This window comes from Mobula hypostoma, chromosome 20 (assembly GCF_963921235.1).
Source record: "Mobula hypostoma chromosome 20, sMobHyp1.1, whole genome shotgun sequence".
In the NCBI taxonomy this organism is placed as follows: Eukaryota; Metazoa; Chordata; class Chondrichthyes; order Myliobatiformes; family Myliobatidae; genus Mobula; species Mobula hypostoma.
The window spans coordinates 34,397,514-34,424,190 of record NC_086116.1 but is presented as its reverse complement, the minus strand read 5'-3'; the positions used below and the strand labels follow the sequence as shown (position 1 = coordinate 34,424,190).

The following is a 26,677-nucleotide window of genomic DNA, read 5'->3' as shown; positions in this document are numbered from 1 at the left end:
TGGCAAGATTTTCACTGTATCTCAGTACTTGTGACAATGTGACTGGACTGTCCACCCCCTCTCCTGTAAACACAGTAAAACTGAAAAATGACAATGCTTTGTTCTGCTGGAAATTACCCAGCAATTCCTAAGCAGATGGCACATTTACTTGTACGATTTGATAAACCACAAACCCTCATGTGTACTTTGTTTTGAGGTTGAGATTGTGCCCCTCAGTATGGGAGGCATAATAAGCAACAAGTGATCTGCAGTAATGATTTTCATGACCTCTGCACCATTGGTGAGGTGTCGTAGAGAAAAAGATATTTTAAAAATTAGCTTTATTTGTCCACATGTACATGAAAACATAGAGTGAAATGTGCTGTTTGTATCAAATCAAATCAGTGAGGATTATGCTGGGCAGCCCGCAAGTGTCGCCATGCTTCCGCACCAACATAACAGTAATCCTGACTGGAACATCTCTGAACTTTGGGGGCGGGGGGAGTGGAGAAATGGAGCACCCGGAGGAAACCCACACGGTCACAGGGTGAACATATAAACTCCGTAAAGAGAGAGGCAGGAATTGAACCCAATCACTGATGTCTGGTGCTGTAAAGCGATGTATTAACCACAGTGCCACCTCTCTGCCCTGTGATCTCAAACATGTTTACATTCCATCTTTTGTTAACTTTTTTAAATTTCTCTTTTACCTTCTCCCTCATTCTTCCCTTTGCTGCCAGATTAAGGATTTCATCTCGTACATACAACCTGTGACCATCTATCCGAATGTGGTGCCCATTGGCAAGACATATGAAGAGATTAGGGAGTTGTGAGTAGACCATTTGATGTCAGCTCAGTGTTCGTGAATGAACTTCACTCCTTTAAAATGTCTTTTTTTTCCTTTTTTTTGTAATATAATTTTTATTGAATTTTCAAAAAGAATACATGAAAAAAAAAGAATCTACCCTCCCCCCTCCCCTTAACCCTCCCCCTACCATATATAGTCCTACCTAAAAAGAAAGAAAAAGAAAAAAAAAAAGAGCCGCCTGGGTATTGGAAGGTTTCCACATGCTCCATGGGATTCAAAATAAATTTGGTATAATTATTCGTTACTTTCCCCAAGTGACCAAAGTCTTTATCGGAGCACTTAAATATGCCATCCTATCTTTTGTAAATAAGGGCGCCAAATATTCAAAAATGTTACATATTTATCTCTTAAATTATAAGTAATTTTTTCGAGTGGAATAGAACTAGCCATTTCATTATTCCAACGATCCATACTTAAATACGAATCAGATTTCCAAGTAACTGCTATAGTCTACTTAGCTACTGCCAATGCAATTTTTATAAATTCTTTCTGATATTTATTCAATTTAAGTTTCGGTTTTATCCCTTCAATATCACCTAATAAAAATAATACAGGGTTATGTGGAAGTTGAGTTGCAGTAATTTGTTCCAATAAGATTCTTAAATTTATCCAAAAGGGTTGAATTTTAAAACAAGACCAAGTAGAATGTAAAAAAGTACCAATTTCTTGATTACACCGAAAACATTTATCAGATAGATTTGAATTTAATCTATTTATTTTTTGCGGTGGAATATATAATTGGTGTAAAAAATTATATTGTACTAATCTAAGTCGAACACTTACTGTATTTGTCATACTGTCAAGACAAAGTCTTGACCAATTTGTTTCATCAATAATAATATTCAGATCTGTTTCCCATTTTTGCTTTGACTTATGGGTTCCTTGTTTAATTGTTCTTGAATCAAATTATACATACAAGAAATAAATTTTTAATTTTCCCTTTTTGAATTAAAATTTCAATTTCATTAGGTTTTGGCAAAAACATTGTTTGACCCAGCTTACCTTTTAAGTAAGCCCTTAATTGAAAGTAACAAAAGAAAGTATTATTAGATATTTTATATTTATCCTTTAATTGTTCAAATGACATCAATATACCTCGTTCAAAACAATCTCCTATAAATTTAATCCCTTTTTGGTACCAATTATATAAAAGTTGATTGTCCATTGTAAAAGGAATAAGTCTGTTTTGGAACAAAGGTCTCCTTGCTAATAGAGATTTCTGTGTTTCATTGTCAACATTTATCATCTTCCATAGATCAATCAAATGTGTTAATATAGGAGATTCTTTCTTTTCCCGTATCGATTTAGATTCCCATTTATATATAAAATCTTCAGGTCTATTTTCTCCTATCTTGTCTAGTTCTATTTTAATCCATGCTGGTTTTCGAACATCGAAGAAAGATGCAATAAATCTACGTTGATTTGCTTTATAATAGTTTTTAAAGTTTGGAAGTTGTAACCCTCCTAACCCAAATTTACATGTCAAGTTTTCCAATGATATTCTTGACATTTTACCTTTCCAAAGAAATTTTCTCACACATTTATTTAACTCTTGAAAAAATTTCTGTGGCAATTGTATTGGTAATGTTTGAAACAAATACTGTAATCTAGGAAATATATTCATTTTTACAACATTGACTCTACCTACTAATGTTATTGGTAATATCATCCATTTGTCAAGATCTTCTTGAATTTTTTTCAATAGTGGTAAATAATTAAATTTATATAAATTCTTTAGATCATTATCAAGTCTTATACCTAAATACTTTATACCATTTACCGGCCATCTAAATTGGGTTACTAATCGACATTGACTATAGTCTCCTTTAGTAAGAGGTAAAATTTCACTTTTATCCCAATTTATTTTGTAACCTGATACCTTCCCATATTCATCCAATCTAGAAGATAATTTATGTAACGAATGTTGTGGATTTGTTAAATAGATCAAAACATCATCGGCAAAAAGATTAATTTTATATTCCTCCTGATTAACTCTAAAACCCATAATATCTAGATCAATTCTAATTAGTTCTGCTAATGGCTTTTTTTTTCTTAAAAATCTTTAATGTTTGCAAACCCATAAACACTACCTCATTCTTTCTTCCTTCAGATTCAGAATCAGGTTAATATCATCAGACAACAGGAATTCTGCAGATGCTGGAAATTCAAGCAACATACATCAAAGTTGCTGGTGAACGCAGCAGGCCAGGCAGCATCTATAGGAAGAGGCGCAGTCGACGTTTCAGGCCGAGACCGTTCGTCAGGACTAACTGAAGGAAGAGTGAGTAAGGGATTTGAAAGCTGGAGGGGGAGGGGGATCCCTCCCCCTCCTGTCTTCTCCTATCATTTTGCATCTCCCCCTCCCCCTCCAGCTTTCAAATCCCTTACTCACTCTTCCTTCAGTTAGTCCTGACGAAGGGTCTCGGCCTGAAACGTCGACTGCGCCTCTTCCTATAGATGCTGCTTGGCCTGCTGCGTTCACCAGCAACTTTGATGTATGTTGCTTTAATATCATCAGCATGTGTTGTGAAATTTGTCTTTGCGGTAGCAATACAATATAATACAAAATAATAGAGGAAAAAATGGGAATTACATTGTGAGTGTGTGTATAATATATATTTACACACATATACAGTGGCATGCAAAAGTTTGGGTACCCCTGGTCAAAATTTCTGTTACTCTGAATAGCTAAGCAGGTAAAAGATGAGCTGATTTCCAAAAGGCATAAAGTTAAAGATGACACATTTCTTTAATATTTTAAGCAAGAAAACTGTTTTATTTCCATCTTTTACAGTTTCAGAATAAAAAAGGAAAAGGGCCCGAAGCAAAAGTTTGGGCACCCTGCATGGTCAGTACTTAGTAACACCCCCTTTGGCAAGTATCACAGCTTGTAAATGCTTTTTGTAGCCAGCTAAGAGTCTCTCAATTCTTGTTTGGGGGATTTTCGCCCATTCTTCCTTGCAAAAGGCTTCTAGTTCTGTGAGATTCTTGGGCCGTCTTGCATGCACTGCTCTTTTGAGGTCTATCCACAGATTCTCGATGATGTTTAGGTCGGGGGACTGTGAGGGCCATGGCAAAACCTTCAGCTTGCACCTCTTGAGGTAGTCCATTGTGGATTTTGAGGTGTGTTTAGGTTCATTATCCTGTTGTAGAAGCCATCCTCTTTTCACCTTCGGCTTTTTTACAGACGGTGTGATGTTTGCTTCCAGAATTTGCTGGTATTTAATTGAATTCATTCTTCTCTCTACCAGTAAATGTTCCCCGTACCACTGGCTGCAACACAAGCCCAAAGCATGATCGATCCACCCCCGTGCTTAACAGTTGGAGAAGTGTTCTTTTCATGAAATTCTGCACCCTTTTTTCTCCAAACATGCCAAAAAGTTCTATTCAAAAGGTTCAAAGGAACATCTAAACAAGCCTGATGCATTTTGGAAACAAGTCTGGTGGACTGATGAAGTTAAAATAGAACTTTTTGGCTGCAATGAGCAAAGGAAGCAAACATCACACCGTCTGTAAAAAAGCCGAAGATGAAGAGAGGATGGCTTCTACAACAGGATAATGATCCTAAACACACCTCAAAATCCACAATGGACTACCTCAAGAGGCGCAAGCTGAAGGTTTTGCCATGGCCCTCACAGTCCCCCAACCTAAACATCATCGAAAATCCGTGGATAGACCTCAAAAGAGCAGTGCATGCAAGATGGCCCAAGAATCTCACAGAACTAGAAGCCTTTTGCAAGTAAGAGTGGACGAAAATCCCCCAAACAAGACTTCAAAGACTCTTAGCTGGCTACAAAAAGCATTTACAAGCTGTGATACTTGCCAAAGGGGGTGTTACTAAGTACTGCATGCAGGGTGCCCAAACTTTTGCTTCAAGCCCTTTTCCTTTTTTGCTATTTTGAAACTGTAAAAGATGGAAATAAAAAAGTTTTCATGCTTAAAATATTAAAGAAATGTATCATCTTTAACTTTGTCATTTGGAAATCAGGTCATCTTTTACTCACTTAGCTATTCACAGTAACAGAAATTTTGACCGGGGTGCCCAAACTTTTGCATGCCACTGCATATAATCAGTTAAATTAAATAAGTAATGCAAAAATAGAAATAAAAACGTACTGAGGTAGTTAGTGTTCACGGGTTCAACGTTCATTCAGAAATTTGATGGCAGAGGGGAAGAAGCTGTTCCTGAATCATTGAGTGTGTGTCTTCAGGCTCCTGTACCTCCTTCCTGATGGTAGCAAGACTTGAGCTGGGTGATGAGGTTCCTTAATGATGGATACCAGCCCCTTTCTTTTCTGGATTCTAGTTTCTGCCCCCTTCCTTTCTGATGAAGATCTTGATTGAAATATTTATTCATTTCCATAGCTGTTGCCTGAACTGCTGAGTTCTTCCAGCACTTTGTGTATGTTGCTCTAGATTTCTGGCATCTGCAGAATCTCTTGTGTTTATAAGAAGCTTCCTAAGGTGTAGTTGCTGAACACACTTAAAGCTGGAGAGGGAGGTGGGCGGTGTAAAGGAAAGGGGAGGGGTGAGACACGAGCCCTAAGTGATGGGTGGACCAAGGAGAGGTTAAAGATGACACCTTCACCACCTCCTCGTCCCACGTGGTTTCTAACTTCACCTGCCCTCAGATAGGGACTAGGCGGTTGTCATGGACATGATGGGTTGTCGTGGACATGATGGGTTGAGGGCCTGTTTCTCTGCTGTACAAATCTTAAGGAAGCTGGAGATGTCAGAAATCCTCGTCTTCTTCCATCTTTCATTTTCTCAGCTCCTAGTGAAAGGTCTCATCTGTTTATTCCTCTACATGGATGCTGCCTGACCTGCTGAGCTCCTCCAGCATTGTGTGTGTGTGTGTTGCTCCAGATTTCCAGCATCTGCTGAACCTCTTGTGTTTATAATTTCACGTTGTATAAGACTGGGATAATAAACCTGATTCTGATTCTTAAGCTGAATTTTTTTTTAAAAACTTGATTTATCTTGCATCTTTAATGCAGTGCACCATCTCTGAGATGTTGGCTGGTCACAGAAGGAGATACCGAGCTGGGTTTTGAAGAACAGCCGAGGAAGAGAAGGAAGTGGGAAGGTTTGGGGACGAAATCTTAAGTGTGGCAACAGAGGGTGTGGTCACTAAGGGTAGAATGATTCCAACTGAGATGAAGGAGGAAGAGGAGAGCAAACTGTCAGTTACTAGACCTGTTTGGAATGGAATATGACCTAGTACTAGTGTAAACAAGACTTCTAACAATGGTTGCGGTTTCTGAGGGTGCTGTCAGGACTTGTGACTAAGAGGTTTGTAACACTGTTGCTGGGATTCAGGACTGAGTGGTTGGGCAGGTTGGGACTTCTCTGGTTGAAGCGTAGGAGGATAAGGGATGATCTTATACAGGTGTATAAACTAATGAAGGGTAGAGACAGAATTAGTATAGGTTTATTGTTGTCACATGTACCAAGATACAGTGAAAAACCTCTTTCATATCATCCATAGAGATCAGATCATTACACAGTGCATTGAGGTAGGACAAGGCAAGCAATAACAGAAAGCAGAATAAAGCGTAACAACCACAGAGGAAAGACAGTGTGGATAGGCAATAAGATGCAAGATCATAACGAGGTAGATTGTAAGATCAAGAGTCCATCTTGTCGTACTAAGGAACCTTTCAATAGTCTTATAACAGCAGAGTGAAAGCTCTTCTTGTGCCTGGTGGGGCGAGCTTTCAGGCTTTTGTATCTTCAGCCCAAAGGAATGGGGTTTATTCAGAACCTGAGGGGCAACTTTTCCACCCAGAGGGAGGTCAGTACATGGAATGAGCTGCCAGAGGAAGTGGCTGAGGCAGGTACATTAACAACATTTAAAAGGCACTTGGACAGGTTCATGGAAAGGAAAGGTTTAGAGCAGGGGTTCCCAACTTTTAAGGAAGTATGGATCTGTATCCTTAGACCCCCCTGTTTTACCACACTCCTCGGTACCCTACATTCATTGTCCTACCCTGGTAGGCCGGGAACCGCCGGTTTAGAGGGCTATTGGGCCAAACATGGGTAAATAGGATTAGCTTGGAATATCATCTTTCTGAGCATGGACTAGTTGGGCTGAAGGGCCTGTTTCTGTGCTGTGTGACTCTGACCGTGAAACTACCAGTTTTTCAAAGATGTAGCTGTCCCATGAAGGATATCTGCTGTCCCTGACTGGCTTCAGACTCGCCAATGTGGGCAGTTTTCCACTGACCTTCGGAGCACCCACAGCCCGGGGAAACTCTTGGTTGACAGGAAATGGCTGCTGGACAGTGTATTTACAGGCCTGGCAGTGATATCTCAAATGTGTGGATGAATTCGGATACCTCACAGGATCACAAGACTGGAGGGAATTAGAGGGATGGGGAGGGTTTGGATCCTTGAGGGAATGAGATATCAAGGCAGAACTAAACCAGGAGTCAGTGCGTCTGTCTCCCCCTCCCCCCTCCCCAAATGCATTGCTAGCATTAATAACCAACACAGCCTGAGGATGTGCTGTGGGCAGCCCGTATGTGTCACCATGCTTTCAGCACCAATCTGCACATTGGCCTTCATAATTCTATATATTGAGCACAGGAGTTGGATGTTATGTTGAAGTTGTATAAGACGTTATTGAAGCAAAATTTGGAATATTGTGTGCAGTTCCACTCACTTACCTACAGAAAAGATATCAATAAGATTGAAAGAGTGCAGTGAAAATTTACAAGGATGTTGCCAGGACTGAGGATCTGAGTTGTGGGGAAGGTTTGAATAGGTGAGGTCTTTATTCCCTGGAGCGTAGGGGAATGAGAGGAGACTTGACAGAGGTATACAAAATTATGAGGGGTATAGAAGGGTTAAATGCAAGCAGGCTTTTTTCCACTGAGGTTGGGTGAGACCAGAACTAGAGGTCATGGGTTAAAGGTGAAGTTTTTACGGAGGACATGAGGGGGGAGCTTCTTCACTCGGAGGGTTTGGAGCGAGCTGGTAGCAGAAGTTGTAAATGTGGGTTTGATTTCAAAATTTAAGAGAAATTTGGATAAGTACATGGATGGAAGGGCTATGGTCCGGATGCCAGAAGATGGGACAAGACAAAACAGTTCGGAACAGACTGAAAGGGCCTATTTCTGTGCCACAGGGCTCAATAACTTTATAACTAACTCTAAATGCAATATAACTTTCCAGCTTTTAGTTGGCTCACTGAGATGTCCTGTAGATTGTTCCTTGTTGCAGATAAAGTATCTGTTCTCTCCTGTGTAATGAACTGCCTTTACTTGGAGGGTAGTAACATTAAATGGACTTAGACATCAGTGGTCATTCTATTGCTTTTAATTGTGATACATTTTCTTTGTCTTTTGTTCTTCAGTTTGAAGACATTTTGCAGAAAGGGATCAGGGCAGGAAACCACCTACAGGCCACTGGGAAAGCTGAAAAGGTTGAGGCAGAATCTCTTAAATCAAGAAGGTATGTGCATCGGAACAGTGAGCCAAAACAATGAAGGGGGTATGATTTTAAGCTGATTGGAGGAAAGTATAAAGGGGCATGTCAGGGGTAGGTTTTTTTTACACAGAGGGTGATGTGTGTGTGTGGAACACATCATCATTATGTCTTGTATGTGAACGAGCCATCCAGGTACAAAAAGACATCTACCTATGTTTCATTGGCTATACAAAAGCTTTTGACATTGTCAGACAGCAAGATCTTCTGGAAATACTTCAAGATCTTGACATAGATGGGAAAGATACACGTTGCTTATGAAACTTATACTGGGACCAGACAGCATCCATCAGAATAGAAGGAGAAGTGAGTGAGTATGTGAATATCATGAGAGGAGTCAGGCAAGGTTGTGTCTTTTCACCAGATTTATTCAACCTGTATAGTGAAAATATCCTGAGAAGTATCAAAGACATCAAAGGATTCAGAATTGGAGGACATAATATAAATAACATCAGATATGCTGATGATATCGTACTAATACCGCACTCAGAAACAAAACTTCAAGAACTACTCACTATAGTGGCAGCAGAAAGTAATCGCAGAGGCCTCTCAATCAACACCAAGAAGACAGAAAGCATGGTCATCTCCAGAAAGACAAACATCCCACAATGTGTGATCAAGATCGGAAATACAAACATCAAACAAGTCAACAAATTCAAATATCTTAGCAGCTTAATAACAAGTAATGGCAGGTGTGACACAGATATCAAATACAGAATAGCAATGCCAAAAGAAGCTTTCCAAAAAATTAAGACCATATTAACAGACAGAAAGATGAGCACGTACACTAAAAACAGAATACTGCAGTGCTACATTTATTCTATCCTGACTTATGGAAGTGAATGCTGGACCATTTCTCCAGCAATGGAAAAGAGACTAGAAACAGCTGAATTATGGTTCTACGGGAGAATGTTAAAAATATCATGGACCACACACATCAAATGAAGAAGTTCTCAGAAGAGCCCAAGCAGTTCGATCACTCATACCAACAATAAGAGAAAGACAACTCAGATTCCCAGGACACATCATGCGGAAAGATGAACTGGAAAAACTCATACTCGCTGGAAAGATTGAGGGGAGTAAACCTAGAGGAAGACCTCGGCTTATGTACATCAAAAACACAGCCAGGTGGCTACACATCGAGGAAATGAAAGTCATCCAAAATACAAAGGATAGATCTATATGGAAAACCATGGTCACCAAAGTCTGCATCGGATATGGTACCTGGACAGATTGTATGTGGGCGATCATGGTCTTTCCATGACCATGATTGTTACTGACAAATTTTTCTAGAGAAGTGGTTTGCCCTTCTTCTGGGCAGTGTCTTTACAAGACAGGTGGCCTCAGCCATTATCAATACTCTTCAGAGATTGTCTGCCTTGTGATGTGCACCAACCGCTCATATGACCATCCACAACCTGCTCCCATGGCTTCACATGACCCTGATCGGGAGGGCTAAGCAGGTGCTACATCTTGCCCAAGGGTGACCTGCAGACTAGCAGTGGAAAGGAGCACCTTACACCTCCTTTGGTAGAGATGCATCTCCACCCCACCACGCCGTGTGGAACATAAGTCAGGAAATTGGTTGTTTTGTGGCAGCAGTGCAGTGCAAGACAAGAAAATTAAAAAGTCTTGCAAAAGCAGGAGAGCGATGTAGTGTTCATGAGTTCGTGGTCCGCTCAGAAATCTGATGGCAGAGCGGAAGAAAGGTACTTGTGCTTTTTTAACTTTGGAAGTGGGTGGCACAAGTCAATGAGTTGGTAGAGGAGGAACAGGGCATGCTCCCCTTCACTAGTTGGGGCATTGAGTTGCAGAGCGGGAAGTTATGTTGCAACTTTACAAAACTCCAGTTAGGGTGTAGCTGGAGTATTGCTTTCAGTTCTGGCCACCCCATTATGGGAAGGATGTGAAGGGTTTGGAAAGGGTACAGAAGAGGTTTACCAGGATGCTGTCTGGATTAGAGGGCATGTATTATAATGATAGATTGAACAAACATGGGTTGTTTTCTCTGGAGCAGCAGAGTCTGAGGGGAGACTGTACCCAAAGAAATGGCAGATGAATTTAAATAAGTATTTTGCGTCAGTCTTTGATGTGGAAGACACTAGCAGTATGCCAGAAATTCACAAATGTCAGGGAAAAATTGAGTGTAGTTGCTATACTAAGGAGAAGGTGCTTGGGAAGATGAAAATTCTGATGGTAGGCAAGTCACCTTAAAATGGTAGCTAAGGAGATCATGGAGGTATTGGTGGTAATCTTTCAATAATCACTAGATTCTGGAATGGTTCTGGAGGGCTGAAAAGTTGCAAATATCACTCTACTGTGTAAGAAGGGAAGAAGGCAGAAGAAAGGAAATGATCGGCCAGTCAGCCTGACCTCAGTGGTTGAGATGATTTTGGACTTTACTGTTAAGGATGTGGTTTTGGGAGTACTTGGAGGCTCATGACAAAATAGACCACAGTCAGCACGGCTTCCTCAAGGGAAAATCTTGCCTGACAAATCTGTTGGAATTCTTTGAGGAAATGGACTGAATAGGAAGAAGAGAGTCAGGGATGTTGTTCAGTTGGATTTTCAGAAGGTGTTTGACAAGGTTGTTGCAGAGGAAGCTGCTGAACAAGATGAAAGTACATGACATTATAGGAAATAAACTTGCATGGATAGAAGACTGGCTGATTAGCAGGAGGCAAAGAGTGGAAATAAAGGGGCAGCCAGTTTGCCGGTAACTAGTGGTGTTCTATAAGGGTCAGTATTGAGACTGCTTTTCATGCTATATGTCAATGATTTGGATCATGGAATTGATGGCTTTGTGGCCAAGTTTGCAGATGATATAAAGATAGGTGGAGGGGCAGGTAGTGTTATGGAAGCAGTGATTCTGCAGATATATATAGAACATATAGAATAGCACAGCACATTACAGGCCCTTCGGCCCACAATGTGCCGATCCTCAAACCCTGCCTCCCATATAACCCCCCACCTTAAATTTCTCCATATACCTGTCTAGTAGTTGCTTAAACTTCACTAGTGTCTCTGCCTCCACCACTGATGCAGGCAGTGCATTCCACGCACCAACCACTCTCTGAGTAAAAAAGCCCACAAAGCTGTGCTGAACATGTCCTTAGAAATTACCTCGGGGTACCCATAGCCCTCTATTTTTCTAAGCTCCATGTACCTCTCCAGGAGTCTCTTAAAAGACCCTATCTATTCCACCTCCACCACTGTTGCCAGCAGCCCATTCCACGCACTCACCGCTCTCTGCGTTTTTTAAAAAAAACATCAACTTACCCCTGACATCTCCTCTGTACCTACTTCCAAGCCCCTTAAAACTGCTAGCCATTTCAGCCCTGCTTGGAGAGTATGTTTCCAACAATGGTGGAGTCTAAGACCAGAGGGTGCAGCCTCAGAATAGAGGGACATCCATTTAGAACAGAGATGAGAGACAACTTCTTTAGCCAGAGGCTGGTGAATCTGTGAAATCCATTGCCACAGACGGCTGTGGAGGCCGTCATTTGGTATATTTAAAGCAGAGGCCAATTGGTTTTTGATGAGTCAAAGCATCAAATGTTACGAGAGAAGGCAGGGGAATGGAGTTGAGAGGGATAATAAAACAGCCATGATGGAATGATAGAGCAGACTCGATGGGCTGAATAGTCTAGTTCTGCTCCTATATCTTATGGTCTTGCCTGTTTCCTAGGGTCAAGATATCTAACTTTTAAGGCACGCCCTCTAGTTTGAGTGGGGATCAGCTGAAAGGAAGCGTGCAGAGTGCTGGGAGCCAGGAATGCACTGCCAGAGGTGGTGGTGGATAAACACCACTGAGCGCCATGGTATCGTAGCGATTAGCGCAACGCTATTGCAGCTCAGAATTCGGAATTCAATTCTGGCGCCGTCTGTAAGGGGTTTGTACGTTCTCCCCGTGACCGCGTGGGATTCCACCGGGTGCTCCGGTTTCCTCCCACGGTCCAAAGACCTACCAGTTGGAAGGGTAATTGTTCATCGTAAATTGTCCTGTGATTAGGCTTGTCTTAAAATGGTGGGTGGTGCAGCTCAAAGGGCCCGTTCCACGCTGTGTCTCAAAATAAAATAAAAAATTTTAAAAACAATAGAATTGTTTGAGGCATTTAAATAGGCAAATGAATAATGGAGGGATATCAATTTTGTAAGGGAAGAGGGATTACTTTAATTAGGCAATTAATCACTTGTTTAATAAGTCTCACACAACTTAATGTACAAAATGTCCTGTTCTTATGCTGTACAGTTAGAAACATAGAAACTATTCTACCCAACCCAGAACTTAAAACACGACAACTCAGAGGTACGAGACTCTGGCAGGAAGGTGGTGCTGTGGTTAAAGATCAACCGTAATCTTACTGAATAGTGGCATGGGTAGGAGGCGCTGAATGGCTTGCCATTACTTCTATTGCTTCTGTTCATTTGGAATAATAAGAGCATAGAACAGTACAGCACAGTACAGGGCCTTTGGCCTATGATGTCGTGCCGATCTTTTAACCTACTCCAAGATCAATCTTAACCTTTCCCTCCTACATAGCCCTCCATTTTTCTATCATCCATTGCCTATCTCAGCTTCTTAAATGTCCCTAATGTATCTGTCTCTGTCTGCTACATCCCTGGCAGGGTGTTCCACACACCCACCACTCTCTGTGTTTAAAAAAAAAGTAAAAAAAATAATTAATTAAAAATAATAAATAAAAATCTACCTCTTAACACTCCCCCTCACATTTTCCTCCAATCACCTTAAAGTTATACCCCTAGTATTAGTCATTACCGCTCTGGGAAAGGTCTCTGGCTGTCCACGTGATCTATGCTTCTTAGCAGCTGTAGGTAACTAAATTTTCATTGCCACATGGATTAAAATTGCAAGTCTCCTGCATTCTGTTGATGAATAACTTGAAATGATCATTTTATAAATCTAACTGCAAAAGGATAGTTCTTGAGATTAAGGTGAGAAGTTAGGTTAACCTGAGTGCAGACCATTTAAAACAGCAACATTTAAATTTTAAAGTGCAGCACAATCTAGTCCAGTGGTTCCCAACCTCTGGTCCACGAACCCCTCAGTTAATGGTAAGGCTCCATGGCATAAAAAAGATTGGGAACCCTTGATCTAGTCATTGTTTGAAGAATAGATGGACTGAATAATTTTAAAAGTGCATTTTTACAAACCACAAACTATGTTTATAATGTCTGCTGTATTTTATATCATCAAAATAATTGATAAATTGCTCTAATGTAATCTGTTGATTAGACGGTCGTGTATTTATGTGCAGTTTTAAATTTTAATGTTACTATTGTAGATGAAGAAAGCTTCGTGCCTGTGACTCACTGTTGTGAACTTCAGTTCTGAATGATACTTGCTTTTATTGTTTGCAGTTTGTTTTTTTTTTGCACATTGGGTGTTTGACAATCTTTTCTTTAGTGGCTTCTATTGGGTTTCTTTGTTTAGTGGCTGCCTGTAAGGAGACAAATCTCAAGGTTGTATATAATATGCATACTTAGATTAAAAACGTACTTTGAAATTTGAAGGCATGAATGGAATGCAGGAGACCTGAAATTTTAATCCATGTGGCTATGAAAACATAATTATTTTTATAGTTGCTAAGAAGCATAGATCGAGTGGACAGCCAGAGACCTTTCCCAGGGCGGAAATGACTAATACCAGAGGCATAATTGTAAAGTGACTGGAAAAAAGTATGAGGGGGAATGTTAGTTCTATCTCTGTTTCTCTTTCTCTCTCACACAAACACACCCACCCACAGCAAATTTCCTGATATCGCTGCACGGTTAACTTCCTTTCTCAGACCAGCGGTGTAAAATTACTGCCATTAAACATTCTTCACACCCTTTGATAGTAGTTGTAATTAGGAACTGCGTCACATGTTGCAAAGGTCAGTGCTGTCTTTGGACAGTGTGGAATTGAAGAATAGGCAAGTCTGTCCCATTTCCTTCTCATTCCCCACTGGCTAACTAACTCACACACTGACCTGTTTGTAATTTAATTGCCTGCCAGCTGATACACAATGCCTCACCCAACCCCCCTAGTTCTTCCTGGACTGGGTCTCCTTGGCCCAGACAATGTACCTCCCTAGGGCTTTACTAAAACAGATGTTTTGTTTTAACCACAAACTGGTAGCTTTAGGATCATGCTCAATGCTGCCAGATTCATTTTGAATGTAGAACAGTAAATACCCGTCAGCCCACAATGTTGTCCTGACTCTTTAACCTACTCTAAGGTCAACCTAAACCTAATCTTGTGCACCTCTGTCAAATCACCTCTCATCCTCTTTTTCTCCGAAGAGAACAGCCCTGGCTTGCTCAACCTCTCCTCACATGCACGCTCTCTAGTCCAGGCAGCGTCCTGGTAAATCTCCTCTGCACTCTCTCTGAAGCCTCCACATCCTTCCTGTAATGATGCAACCAGACCTGAACACAATAGTCCCAAGTCTGGTACAACCAGGGTTTTATGGAGCTACAGTCTTCAGCAGGATACTGTAATCAGCTAAATTTAAATCCTGCAGCTGTTGTGAACTTGCATTTTGAGATTAGATTAGATTAGATTATGAGGACACGCAGTCGTCTTTTATTGTCATTTAGTAATGCATGCATTAAGAAATGATACAATATTTCTCTGGTGTGATATCACAAAAACACAGGACAGACCAAGACTGAAAAACTAACAAAACCACATAATTATAACATATAGATGCAGATACCAATACAGTAACTACCCGGCTACCTTATTCATTGTATTAGAGGACCACGTGGAACTGAATTAGACAATTCAGCTCATTGAATCTGCACCACCATTCCATCATCGCTGATTTATTTTCCCTCTCAACCCCATTGCAGTCAATTATAAAAGATGAATTACTGGCACATTTGGATAGCAGTAACAGGATTGGTCCAAGTCAGCATGGATTTACGAAGGGGGAATCATGCTTGACTAATCTTCTGGAATTTTTTGAGAATGTAACTATGAAAATGGACATGGGAAAGCCAGTGGATGTAGTGTACCTGGACTTTCAGAAAGCCTTTGATGAGGTCCCACATAGGAGGTTAATGGGCAAAATTAGAGCACATGGTATTGGGGGTAGGGTACTGACATGGATAGAAAATTGGTTGGCAGACAGGAAACAAAGAGTGGGGATTACGGGTCCTTTTCAGAATGGCAGGCAGTGACTAGTGGGGTACTGCAAGGCTCGGTGCTGGGACTGCAGCTATTTACGATATACATTAATGATTTAGATGAAGGGATTGAAAGTAACATCAGCAAATTTGCAGATGACACAAAGCTGGGTGGCGGTGTGAAATGTGAGGAGGATGTTATGAGAATGCAGGGTGACTTGGACTGGTTGGGTGAGTGGGCAGATGCAGTTTAATGTGGATAAATGTGAGGTTATCCACTTTGGTGGCAAGAACAGGAAGGCAGATTACTATCTGAATGGTGTCAAGTTAGAAAAAGGGGAAGTACAACGAGATCTGGGTGTCCTTGTTCATCAGTCACTGAAAGTAAGCATACAGTTACAGCAGGCAGTGAAGAAAGCTAATGGCATGTTGGTCTTCATAACAAGGGGAGTTGAGTATAGCAGCAAAGAGGTCTCTCTGCAGTTGTACAAGGCCCTGGTGAGACCCCACCTGGAGTATTGTGTGCAGTTTTGGTCTCCAAATTTGAGGAAGGACATTCTTGCTATGGAGGGAGTGCAGCATAGGTTCACTGGGTTAATTCCAGGGATGGCGGGAATGTCATATGTTGAAAGATTGGAACGACTGGGCTTGTATACACTGGAATTTAGAAGGATGAGAGGGGATCTGATTGAAACATATAAGATTAATTAAGGATTGAACACACTAGAGGCAGGAAACATATTCCTGATGTTGGGGGAGTCCAGAACCAGAGACCACAGTTTAAGAACAAGGGGTAGACCATTTAGAACAGAGTTGAGGAAAAACTTTTTCACACAGAGGGTTGTGGTTCTGTGGAATGCTCTGCCTCAGAAGGCAGTGGAGGCCAATTCTCTGGATTCTTTCAAGAAAGAGTTAGATAGAGCTCTTAAAGATAGCGGAGTCAAAGGATATGGGCAGGAACAAGGTACTGTTTGTGGATGATCAGCCATGATCACAGTGAATGGCAGTGCTGGCTCAAAGGGCCGAATGGCCTACTCCTGCACCTATTGTCTATTGTCTATTCTCCCGCCTTAGACCATAAGACCGTGAGATGTAGGAGCAGAATTGGGCTATTCAGCCCATCGAGTCAGCTCTGCTATTTCATCATGGCTGATCCCGGATCCCACTCAACCCCATATACCTGCCCTCTCACCATATCCCTTGATGCCCCGACCAATCAGGGATCTATCAACTTCTGCTTTGAATACACCCACAGACTTGGCCTCCACCGCAGTCTGTGGCAGAGCATTCCACAGATTTGCCGCTCTTTGGCTAAAAAAAATTCCTCCTTACTTCTGTTCTAAAAGGACACCCCTCAATTTGGAGGCTGGATACCCCCACCAGAGAAAATATCCTCTCCATATCCACCTTATCTAGGTAGTCCTTTCAACATTTGGTAGGTTTCAATGAGATCCCCATGCATTCCTCTAAATTCTTCTCCCTTAACAGGCCCAAAACTGCCAATAACTCCTCATATGTTAACCTTTCATTCCTGGAATCATCCTTGTGAACCTCCTGTGGACTCTCTCCAATGACAACACACCCATTCTGAGACAAGGGGCCCAAAACTGTTGACAGTACTCCCAAGTGCGGCCTGACTAGTGTCTTGTAAAGCTTCAGCATTATCTCCTTAGTTTTGTATTCTATTCCCCTTGAAATAAATGCCAACATTGCACTTGCCTTTTTTTTTACCAGAGTCAACCTATGAATTAACCTTCTAGGAGTCTTGCACAAGGACTCCCAAGTCGCGTTACACCTCCTGATGTTTGAATTTTCTCCCCATTTAGATAATAGTCTGCACTATTGTTCCTTTTACCAAAATGCATTATCATACATTTCCCAACACTTCATTCTATCTGCCACTTTTTTGCCCCTTCTTCCAACTTGTCTAAGTCTTGCTGCATTGCTTCCTCGGCACTATCTAGCCCGCCACCTATTTTTGTATCATCTGCAAACTTTGCCACAAAGCCATCAATTCCACTATTTAAATAATTGACAATACTGACCCCTGTGGAACACCACTAGTCACCGGCAGCCAACCAGAAAATGCCCCCTTTATTCCCACTCACTTCCTTCTGCCTGTTAGCCATTCCTCTATCCTTTCCAGTATCTTTCCTGTAATACCATAAGATTTTGTCTTGTTAAGCGGCCTCATGTGAGCCACCTTATCAAATGCCTTCTGAAAATCTAAGCCAATAATTTCAATTACCTCTCCTTTGTCCATTCTGCTTGTTACTTCCTTGAAGAACTGTACAGGTGTCCCCCGCTTTTCGAACGTTCGCTTTACGAAACCTCACTGTTACGAAAGACCTAAATTAGTACCCTGTTTTTGCTAACAGAAGGTGTTTTCTCTGTTACGAAAAAATCAGCGCGCGCCCCGAGCAGCCGTTCTCCCCCGGATTCGGAACGGCATTCCAGCCGGCATTACTTAAACACGTGCCTGTGAGCAGCCGTTTGCAAGATGAGTTCTAAGGTATCGGAAAAGCCTAAAAGAGCTCGTAAGGGTGTTACACTTAGCGTAAAACTAGACATAATTAAGCGTTTCGATCGTGGTGAACGAAGTAAGGACTAAGTGAGTTTGGCTTGTGGAAGCTGATGAAAATGATGTTGAAGAGGTTTTGGCATCCCATGATCAAGAACTGATAGATGAAGAGCTGATGCAATTGGAAGAGGAAAGGATAACAATCGAAACCGAATGAGTAATGATAAAGTACGACTTTAATTTTGAAAGGGTATGTCAGTTTAGGGGATATTTGCAGGATGGTTTGAGTGCTTACAAAGAACTGTATGATAGAAAAATGCGCGAGGCTAGCAGTCAAGCAAGCCTTCCACATCAGCCACAGCAGACGACGAACCTCGACCTTCGACATCGAGGCAGCCAGTCATAGGAGAAGATAAGCTGCCTGCTCTAATGGAAACAGACAATGAGATGACTCTCCAGTGTCCCACCACCCCAACACCCAGGCCGCGACAGATACTGATTCGCCGAGAATGCAGCAGTAGCCAGGAGACACACAGCACATCTTTAAGAAAAAAGCTGAAATAAACATGCTAATTAATTAGGTACCTCCCGACATGTAATTGTCGGCCCAGATCAGAGGTGATGCAATCGGAAATCAGCACTGATCTGGGCCGACAATTACGTGCCGGGCGGCACCTAATTAATTAGCATGTTTATTTCGGCTTTTTTTCTTAAAGATGTGCTGGGTTCCTCCCGGCTACCGCTGGACCCCTGCATGCTTCGCGGATCAGTATTGGTCGGTGGCCTGGAGGTTGAGGACCACTGCACCACTCCAACCTGCGACGACTCAGCCTAACACACCATCATCAGTGTGCTTGGCGCTGTCCCAATTCCCGTAAGTGATACTACACTGTACATACGTTATTTCTACTTTATATCGGCCGTGTATTTTTACACGTTATTTGCTATGATTTGGCAGCTTCATAGCTTAAAGGTTACTGGAGAGCACTTGCGCCATGTTTTTGCCGACGGCGCTTGCGTGAGATTTTCGCTACGGAGAACAGTTCAGGCAATGATTGTGGAAAAGTATTTCTACTTTATATAAGCTGTGTATTTATCATATCATTCCTGCTTTTACTATATGTTACTGTTATTTTAGGTTTTATGTGTTATTTGGCATGATTTGGTAGGTTATTTTTGAGTCTGCGAACGCTCACAAAAGTTTCCCATATAAATAAATGGTAATTGCTTCTTCACTTTACGACATTCCGGCTTACGAACCGTTTCATAGGAACGCTCTACCTTCGGATGGCGGGGGAAGCCTGAAACAGATATGTCAGGCAAGATTTCCCTTTACTGAAACCATGCTGATTTTTGACTTATTTTATCATTTTATCTCCAAGTACCCCGAAACCTCGTCCTTAGTAATGGACTCCAACACTTTCCCAACCACTGAGATCAGGCTAACTATCCTATAATTTCCTCTCTTTTGTCTTCCTCCCTTCTTAAAGAGTGGAGTGACATTTGCAATTTTCCCGTCCTCTGGGACCATGCCAGAATGAAGTGATTCTTGAAAGATCATGACCAATGCATCCGTTATCTCTTCAGCAACCTCCTTCAGGACTCTAGGATGAGTCCACCTGGAACCTTTCTGTTTGCCTAGCACGTTTCCTTTGTAATAGCAATGACACTCTCTCCTGTTTCCTGACACTCACGGTCCTCTGGCATACAGCTAGTATCTTCTACAGCAATGACCGAAGTTCATCTGTCAGTCCTTTACCTGTGAGTCTGTTGGGGTAACCTACTGTATATCAGTGAGACCCGATGTAGATTGGGAGACAGTTTCACCGAGACCTACACTCCGTCCACCAGAAAAAGTGGGATCTCCCAGTGGCCACCCATTTTGGATCTACTTCCCATTCTCATTTCAATATGTCTATCCATGGCCTCCTCTACTGCTGCAATGAGGCCACAATCAGGTTGGAGAAGCAACTCCTTGTTTTCTGTCTGGGTAGCCTCTAACCTGATGGCATGAACATTGATTTCTCAAACTTCCAGTAATGGCAACAACTCCGTTTCACCATTCCCCAGCCCCTTTTCCCCGTCTGACATCTCCTTGTCTGCTCATCGCCTCCCTCTGGTGCTCCTCCCCCTTTTCTTTCTTCCATGGTCTTTTGTCCTCTCCTATCAGACTCCCCCTTCTCCAGCCCTGTATCTCTCTCACCAATCAACTTCCCAGCTCTTTACTTCACCCCTCACCCCCTCCGGGTTTCACCAATCACCTCGTGTTTCTCCCTCCCCTCCCCCTCCCCCACCTCCTACCTTTTAATTCGACTCCTCATCCTTTTTTTCCTCTCCAGTCCTGATGAAGGGTCTCAGCCCAAAATGTCAACTGTACTTTTTCTTCCATAGACGCTGCCTGGCCTGCTGAGTTCCTGCAGCATTGTGTGTGTTGCTTGGATTTCCAGTATCTGCAGATTTTCTCTTGTTTCGAAGTTCATCTGCCATTTCTTTGTCCCCCATTACTCCCTCACCAACATCATTTTCCAGTGGTCCAATATCAACTCTCACCTTCGTTCTATTTTTTTATATAACTGAAAAAGCTTATAGTATCTCGCTTTATATTATTGGCTACTTCGCTCTCATATTTCATCTGTTCCCTTCTTTTTCTAGTTGCCTTTTGTCGGATTTTAAAAGCCTCCCAATCATCCAACTTCCCAATCACTTTTGCTACCTTAAAAGCCCTTTTCTTGGCTTTTATGCAGTCCTTAACTTCCCTTGTCAGCCACAGTTGCCTAGCCCTGCCATTTGACAACTACAACTTCTGTAGGACACATCTATCCTGCGCCTTGTGAACTACTCCCAGAAACTTCAGTTGCCTGTTTTGCCATCCTCCTCGTCAGTATTCTCCTCCAATCCACCTGGGCAAACTCCTCTCTCATGCCCCTAAAGCCCTTCTCCCCATAACTTTGGGCACCCTGATTAGTCAAGAATCTATCAACCTCCACATTAAGTATACTCAGTGACTTGGCCTCGATACCTGTCTGTGGCAATGAATTCCACAGATTCACAACCCTCTGGCCAAAGAGATTCCTCCTCATCTCTGTTCTAAATGGATGGCCTTCTGTTCTGAGGCTGTCTACACTGGCCCAGAGCCATCAAACACTCCTCAAGTGTTAACCCTTTCATTCCCGGGATAATTCTTGTGAACCTCCCTCTGGACCCTCTCCAATAACAGCACATCCTTTCTTAAGAATGAGGCCCAAAACTGCTTACAATACTCAAGTGGTGTCTGACTGTCTTCTAAAGCCTCAGCAGAATTTACGTTAAAGTAAGATCCTTCTTGGGTCTAACTTGGATGGGGCATTGTGGTCAGCATGGACCAGTTGGGCCGAATGGCCTGCTTCTGTGAATATAAAACTGTTTCTCTTTCAGACGCAGACTACCGGGACTTGTTTGATGACTGCCATCCAATTCCATCAAAGCGAGTATCGTGCGCTCCACAACACTCGCCACCCACTGGGGAAACCCCTGAACACAACGGAGAAGTGCTCACACATGGTGCCAATGAGCAGATCATCTGCCAAAATCCTGAGTTCTTCGACTGTGAGGAGTCAAACGATGAGGACGAAGATGACGAGATTGAGGAGGCTTGCGCTAAAGATGATGCAAGCTTGACGCGGTGTCAAGAGCCTGCCGATCCCACAGAGCGGCGGGAGATGGGGACAGTGGCCTGTGAGACAGACACACCTCCTTGGGGCTTGTTTTTCAAGCAGGAGCCAGCTTCGGTATCCGAAACGGACGAGGGTTTGGAAAACGTTGGGGAACGAGAGGTCAGTCCACACTCTCCCAAGCTCTTCAGCGATTCCGAAGATGGAGATTCCATCTTCTTCCCCTCACAAACTTCATCCCAGTCAACCCACATATCGGAGCAAGGCAGTCAGGGCAGCTTGTTTGGAAAAGAACCTGTGCATGCCCCAGACAACGGAGTGGACTCTGTGAAGTTCCCAAACAGTAATGACAAAGCAACACTGAACTTAATGAGACTAGAGAAAGTTAGCACTGGAGAAGAACTGCAGAACTATGAAGCTCCAAGCTGTCCATCAAACAGTGAGTGCAGTTCCCACCCAGTGCTCAGTGTCAGCATTAAGGATACAAATACAAATACTGCCTCTCACCTCCCAGGAGGACGAGAACAAAACGTGACTTCTGGTTTTAAATCTGATGACTCTCAGACATCCTCAGAGTTTGAGATACCGTCCACCCCGGACTCTGAGTTACCACTGGCCAAGGAACTGAATGTCATTTACTGTAAATTAGCTGCGGGAGAGGCTGTGAAAACCGAAAAACACAAACACACGAGTGGCTGCAAATTGTAGTGCATGTCTGCCGCTGGTGGGGATGAGAGCACGGGAGCTAAAGTGAAGTAGAAAACCCAGAACTTCAGTCAAATGGCTCTCGTTTCTCTGCACTGATGCATAATTTGGGTTATTTTTGGGAAAATAGGACTTTCGTCATCTATGCTGTAGGAATGCAGGAGTAGACTGCTTGGCTCCTTGTGTCTGCTACCCAGTTTCATAAGATAATCTTCCATGTACGCCCTTCTGTAAGAACTTACCTCCACCTCCCCCTTCAGCACCAATCCCTTATCACTTGTTTCCCTTTAGATCCAAAAAGCTTCTCTATTTACAGCCCACAATACACAAAACGCTGGAGAAACTCAGCAGGTCAGGCAGCATCCATGAGCAGTCACCATTTCGGGCCAGGACCCTTCATAAGGACTGATGAAGATTCGACCATTCATTTGCCTTCATAAATGCTGCCTGATCTGCTGAGCTTCCCCAGCGATTTGTACCTGGATTGCTCCAGATTTCCAGCATCTGCAGAATCTCTTATGTCTATCCGTGGCCCAAATATGCTCTGGTCTTTTTAAAGACTCTCCACCTCAGTGAAGAAATGTCTCCTTGTCTCTGCCCTAAATGGCCAATCTCATATTCTGAGATTAGTGACCCCTGGTTCTAGACTCCTCAGTTAGAGAAGCAAACCCTGACAACCACTCCTCTTTAATGAGAATCACCCCTCATTCTTCTGCCCCCCCCACGACGTCCTGTCTGCGTAACTTCTCTTGAACCCTACATATCTCTCCCTCTCTCATCAACAATCGTCGCAATTTACAGTATCCACTTAATTTACCAACCTGCATGTCTTTGGGATGTGGGAAGGAACAGGAGCAACTGGGGAAAACCCACCTGGTCACAGAGAGCATGCGGACTCCACGTGGACAGTGCCTGCGCTCAGGATTGAACCCAGACCCCTGGTGTTATGAGCCAGTGACTCTACCCTCTGCACCACTGTTCTAACTTGTTTTATCTTTCTGAATTTGCCCTCCTCACCACTAACACATGCAGTTGTGCACACACACAGGCAGTCACAGTTGCGCATGCACACACACCATACACAGTCTCTCACTCACTTGTGAATGTATTCGACAGTCCCCATATTGTCTGTCTCTCTCTCACACACACTGCAGTCTCTTACTCACATGGTATAGAGTCATAGAAAAGTACAGCACAGAAACAGGCTCTTCAGCCCATCTAGAACATTAAAACTGCCTACCTCCATCGACCTGCACCGGGACCATAGCCCTCCCTAACACTACCATCCACGTACCTATCCAAACTTCTCTTAAACTTTGAAATCGCGCTCACGTGCACCACTTGCGCTGGCAGCTCATTCCACACTTAAGACTCTCTGAGTGAAGAATTTTTCAGCTTTCACCCTTAACCCATAACTTCTAGTTGTAGTCCACCCAACTTCAGTGGAAAAAGCCAGCTTACATTTACCCAATATTTACCCCTCATAGTTTTGTATACCTCTATCAAGTCTCCTCTCAATCTTCTATCTTTCAAGGAATAATGTCCTAAACTATTCAATCGTTCCTTTTCACTCAGGTCCTCCAGACCAGGCAATATCCTTGTAAATTTTCTATGTCCTCTTTCAACTGTATTTACATCTTTTCTGTAGATCAGTAACCAAAACTGCGCATAATATTCCAAATTAGGCCTCACCAATGTCTTATACAACTTCAACATAACATTGTGACAGTATTTTGATATATGAAGACTAATATGCCAAAAGCTTTCTTTACAACCCTATCTACCTGTGATGCCACTTTCAATGAATTATGTACCTGTATTCCCAGGTCTGACTTGAAGGGGGTGAGTAATTATGCAATCAACTATTTTGTGTTTAATAATTGTAATAAATTTTAGACCAATTTGTAGAAATTTGTTTTCACTTTGACACGTCTTTTTTTTATTGATCAGTGTCAAAAAAGTCAAATTAAATCTTTGATTCAATGTTGTAAAATTGAATGGAATTGACTTTATTACTTATATCCTTCATATACATGAGTAAAAATCTTTACATTACGTCTCTTGAAGTGTGCAATTATAATAATTTATAATATGTACAATAGGATACAGTAGTCAATATTATATAGAAATACAGTTGTGTCAGCATGAATTAATCAGTCTGCTGGCCTGGTGGAAGAAGCTGTCCCGGAGCCTGCTGGTCCTGGCTTTTACGCTGCGGTACTGTTTCCCAGATGGTAGCAGCTGGAACAGTTTGTGGTTGGGGTGACTCCGGTCTCCACTGGTCCTTTGGGTCCTTTTTGCATTCCTGTCTTTGTAAATGACCTGAATAGTGGGAAGTTCACATCTACAGATGCACTGGGCTGTCTTCACCACTCTCTACAGAGTCCTGCGATTGAGGGAAGTACAGTTCCCATGCCGGGCAGTGATGCGTGCCCCCATAGGAAGGTCTTAGAATTTGGGGGGCTAAACCAAACTTCCTCAACCGTCTGAGATGGAAGAGGCACTGTTGTGCCTTTTTCATCACACAGCCAGTATGTACAGACCACATGAGGTCCTCGGTGATGTTTATGCCGAGGAATTTAAAGCTGCTCACCCTCTCAACCCCAAATATATTGATGTCTATAGGGGTTAGCCTGTCTACATTCCTCCTGTAGTCCACAACCAGCTCCCTTGCTTTTGCGACATTGAGGGAGAGGTTGTCTATTGACACCACTGTGTCAGGGTGATGACTTCTTCCCTGTAGACTGCCTCATTATTATTTGAGGTTGGGCCAATCGGTGTAGTGTTGTCAGCAAATTTAATTAGCAGATTGGAGCTGCGGATAGCGACACAGTCATGGTTACACAGAGAGTAAAGGAGCGGACTTAGTACACAGCACTGAGGGGCACCTGTGTTGAGGGTCAGAGGTGAAGGATTCCACTCTTGCCACCTGTTGGCAATCTGACAGGGAGTCCAGGATCCAGCTACACAAGGCAGGGTGAAGGCTGAGGTCTCTGAGCTTCTTGTCGAGAAGCTTCTGTTCTTGTTCTTGTAGTCCAAGAACAGCATTCTCAAATAAGCATCCCTCTTCTCCAGATGTGTAAGGACAATGTGTAGAGCTGTGGCTATTGCATTGTCTGTCGATCGGTTGTGTCAGTAGATAAATTGTAGTGGGTCTAGTGTGGGTGGTGCATGCTGCAGATGTAGTCCATGACCAGCCTCTCAAAGCATCTGCTTATTATTATTAAACAATAAAATATGAAAGCTTTTGGGGGGGGGTAGGTGAATACTTCTTATAGACACTGTTCCCTGGCTGGTCCTACTGAAATGCAAAACCTCACACATTAATTTTCAGCTGCCATTTGTCAGCCCATTCTTCCAGCTGGTGCAGATCCCTCTACAAGCAATGATAGCCTTCCTCACTGTCCACTACACCCCCAATCCTGGTGTCATCTGCAAATAAGCCGATCCAATTAACCACAAACCATATTATCATACAGCAATGGATCCAGCACCCATCTCTGCGGTCACAGGCCTCCGGTCAGAGGGGCAACCATCTACTACCACTCTCTGGCCACAAAGCCAATGTCTAATCCAAACTTACTACCTCCTCTTGAAGGCCGAGCAACTGAACCTTCTTAACCAACCTCCCATCCGGGATCTCTCACTCACACAGGTACTCTACACACAATGTCACCATATTGTCTCAAACCCAGCAGTGTGAAAACAGGAGGGTTAAAAACCCAGGGCTAAAGAAATACCAGCAGAAGCTTCAAAGACCTCATCCCTGCGAGAGAAAGGATTTTTAAAGATGGGCAATACCTGGGGGACGATGTGAAAGACTGGCCCAGGACAGAGGCCTCTGCTGAGCTGCTGCCAGCGGCCTGTGCCCCAGGAGGGTGATAGGCTTAAGAAGAGTGCACACATGTCCTTGAACACATTCAACTTGACTTTGAACCTGGGCCCCTGAGCTGGATCTGTGATCCCTCCACTAATCGCAGGCTCGCTCTGGCCTTCTGGACTCTGACTGATTTATCCGATACCACGGTTCTCTTACTTGTTTTTACATCCCGTAATGGTCTGGGACCAGAGGACATCACAGAACTGTTTTTGTTTTATTATCCTGCTCAAGTTCTCAGATTTTCTTCTGCCAGTCTCCAATCTCCCTCAAAAGATAATTGGCAGGTCAGCCTTTTTGAACCACGCTCCTAAACTGTGGAATTCAAAACCTAAAACTATAAGGAATGCAGACTCAGTGACACTTTTAAATGCCAACTCAAAACCTATTTATTTAACCTTGCTTTTAACTAACATCATTTTGTCTTTTATTTTCATTTATTTTTTTAATTTTAC

The 26,677-nt window shown here is 42.7% G+C and overlaps 1 protein-coding gene across 4 annotated transcripts in view; it reads left to right on the top strand.

Annotated features, from left to right (window-relative positions):
• dclre1c (DNA cross-link repair 1C, PSO2 homolog (S. cerevisiae)) overlaps positions 1-24,357 on the top strand; it is a 63,574-nt gene extending 39,217 nt beyond the window's left edge. For 3 of the 4 annotated variants that reach the window (XM_063072646.1, XM_063072648.1, XM_063072650.1), the window contains 3 exons: positions 720-808; positions 8,205-8,302; positions 21,405-24,357. In XM_063072646.1, coding sequence (XP_062928716.1) covers positions 720-808; positions 8,205-8,302; positions 21,405-22,348 — 1,131 coding nt within the window. In that variant the 3' untranslated portion in view covers positions 22,349-24,357. The remainder of the gene's footprint in view (positions 1-719; positions 809-8,204; positions 8,303-21,404) is intronic. The other variant, XM_063072647.1, reaches the window with a different exon arrangement.
• The last annotated feature ends 2,320 nt before the right edge of the window (positions 24,358-26,677 follow it).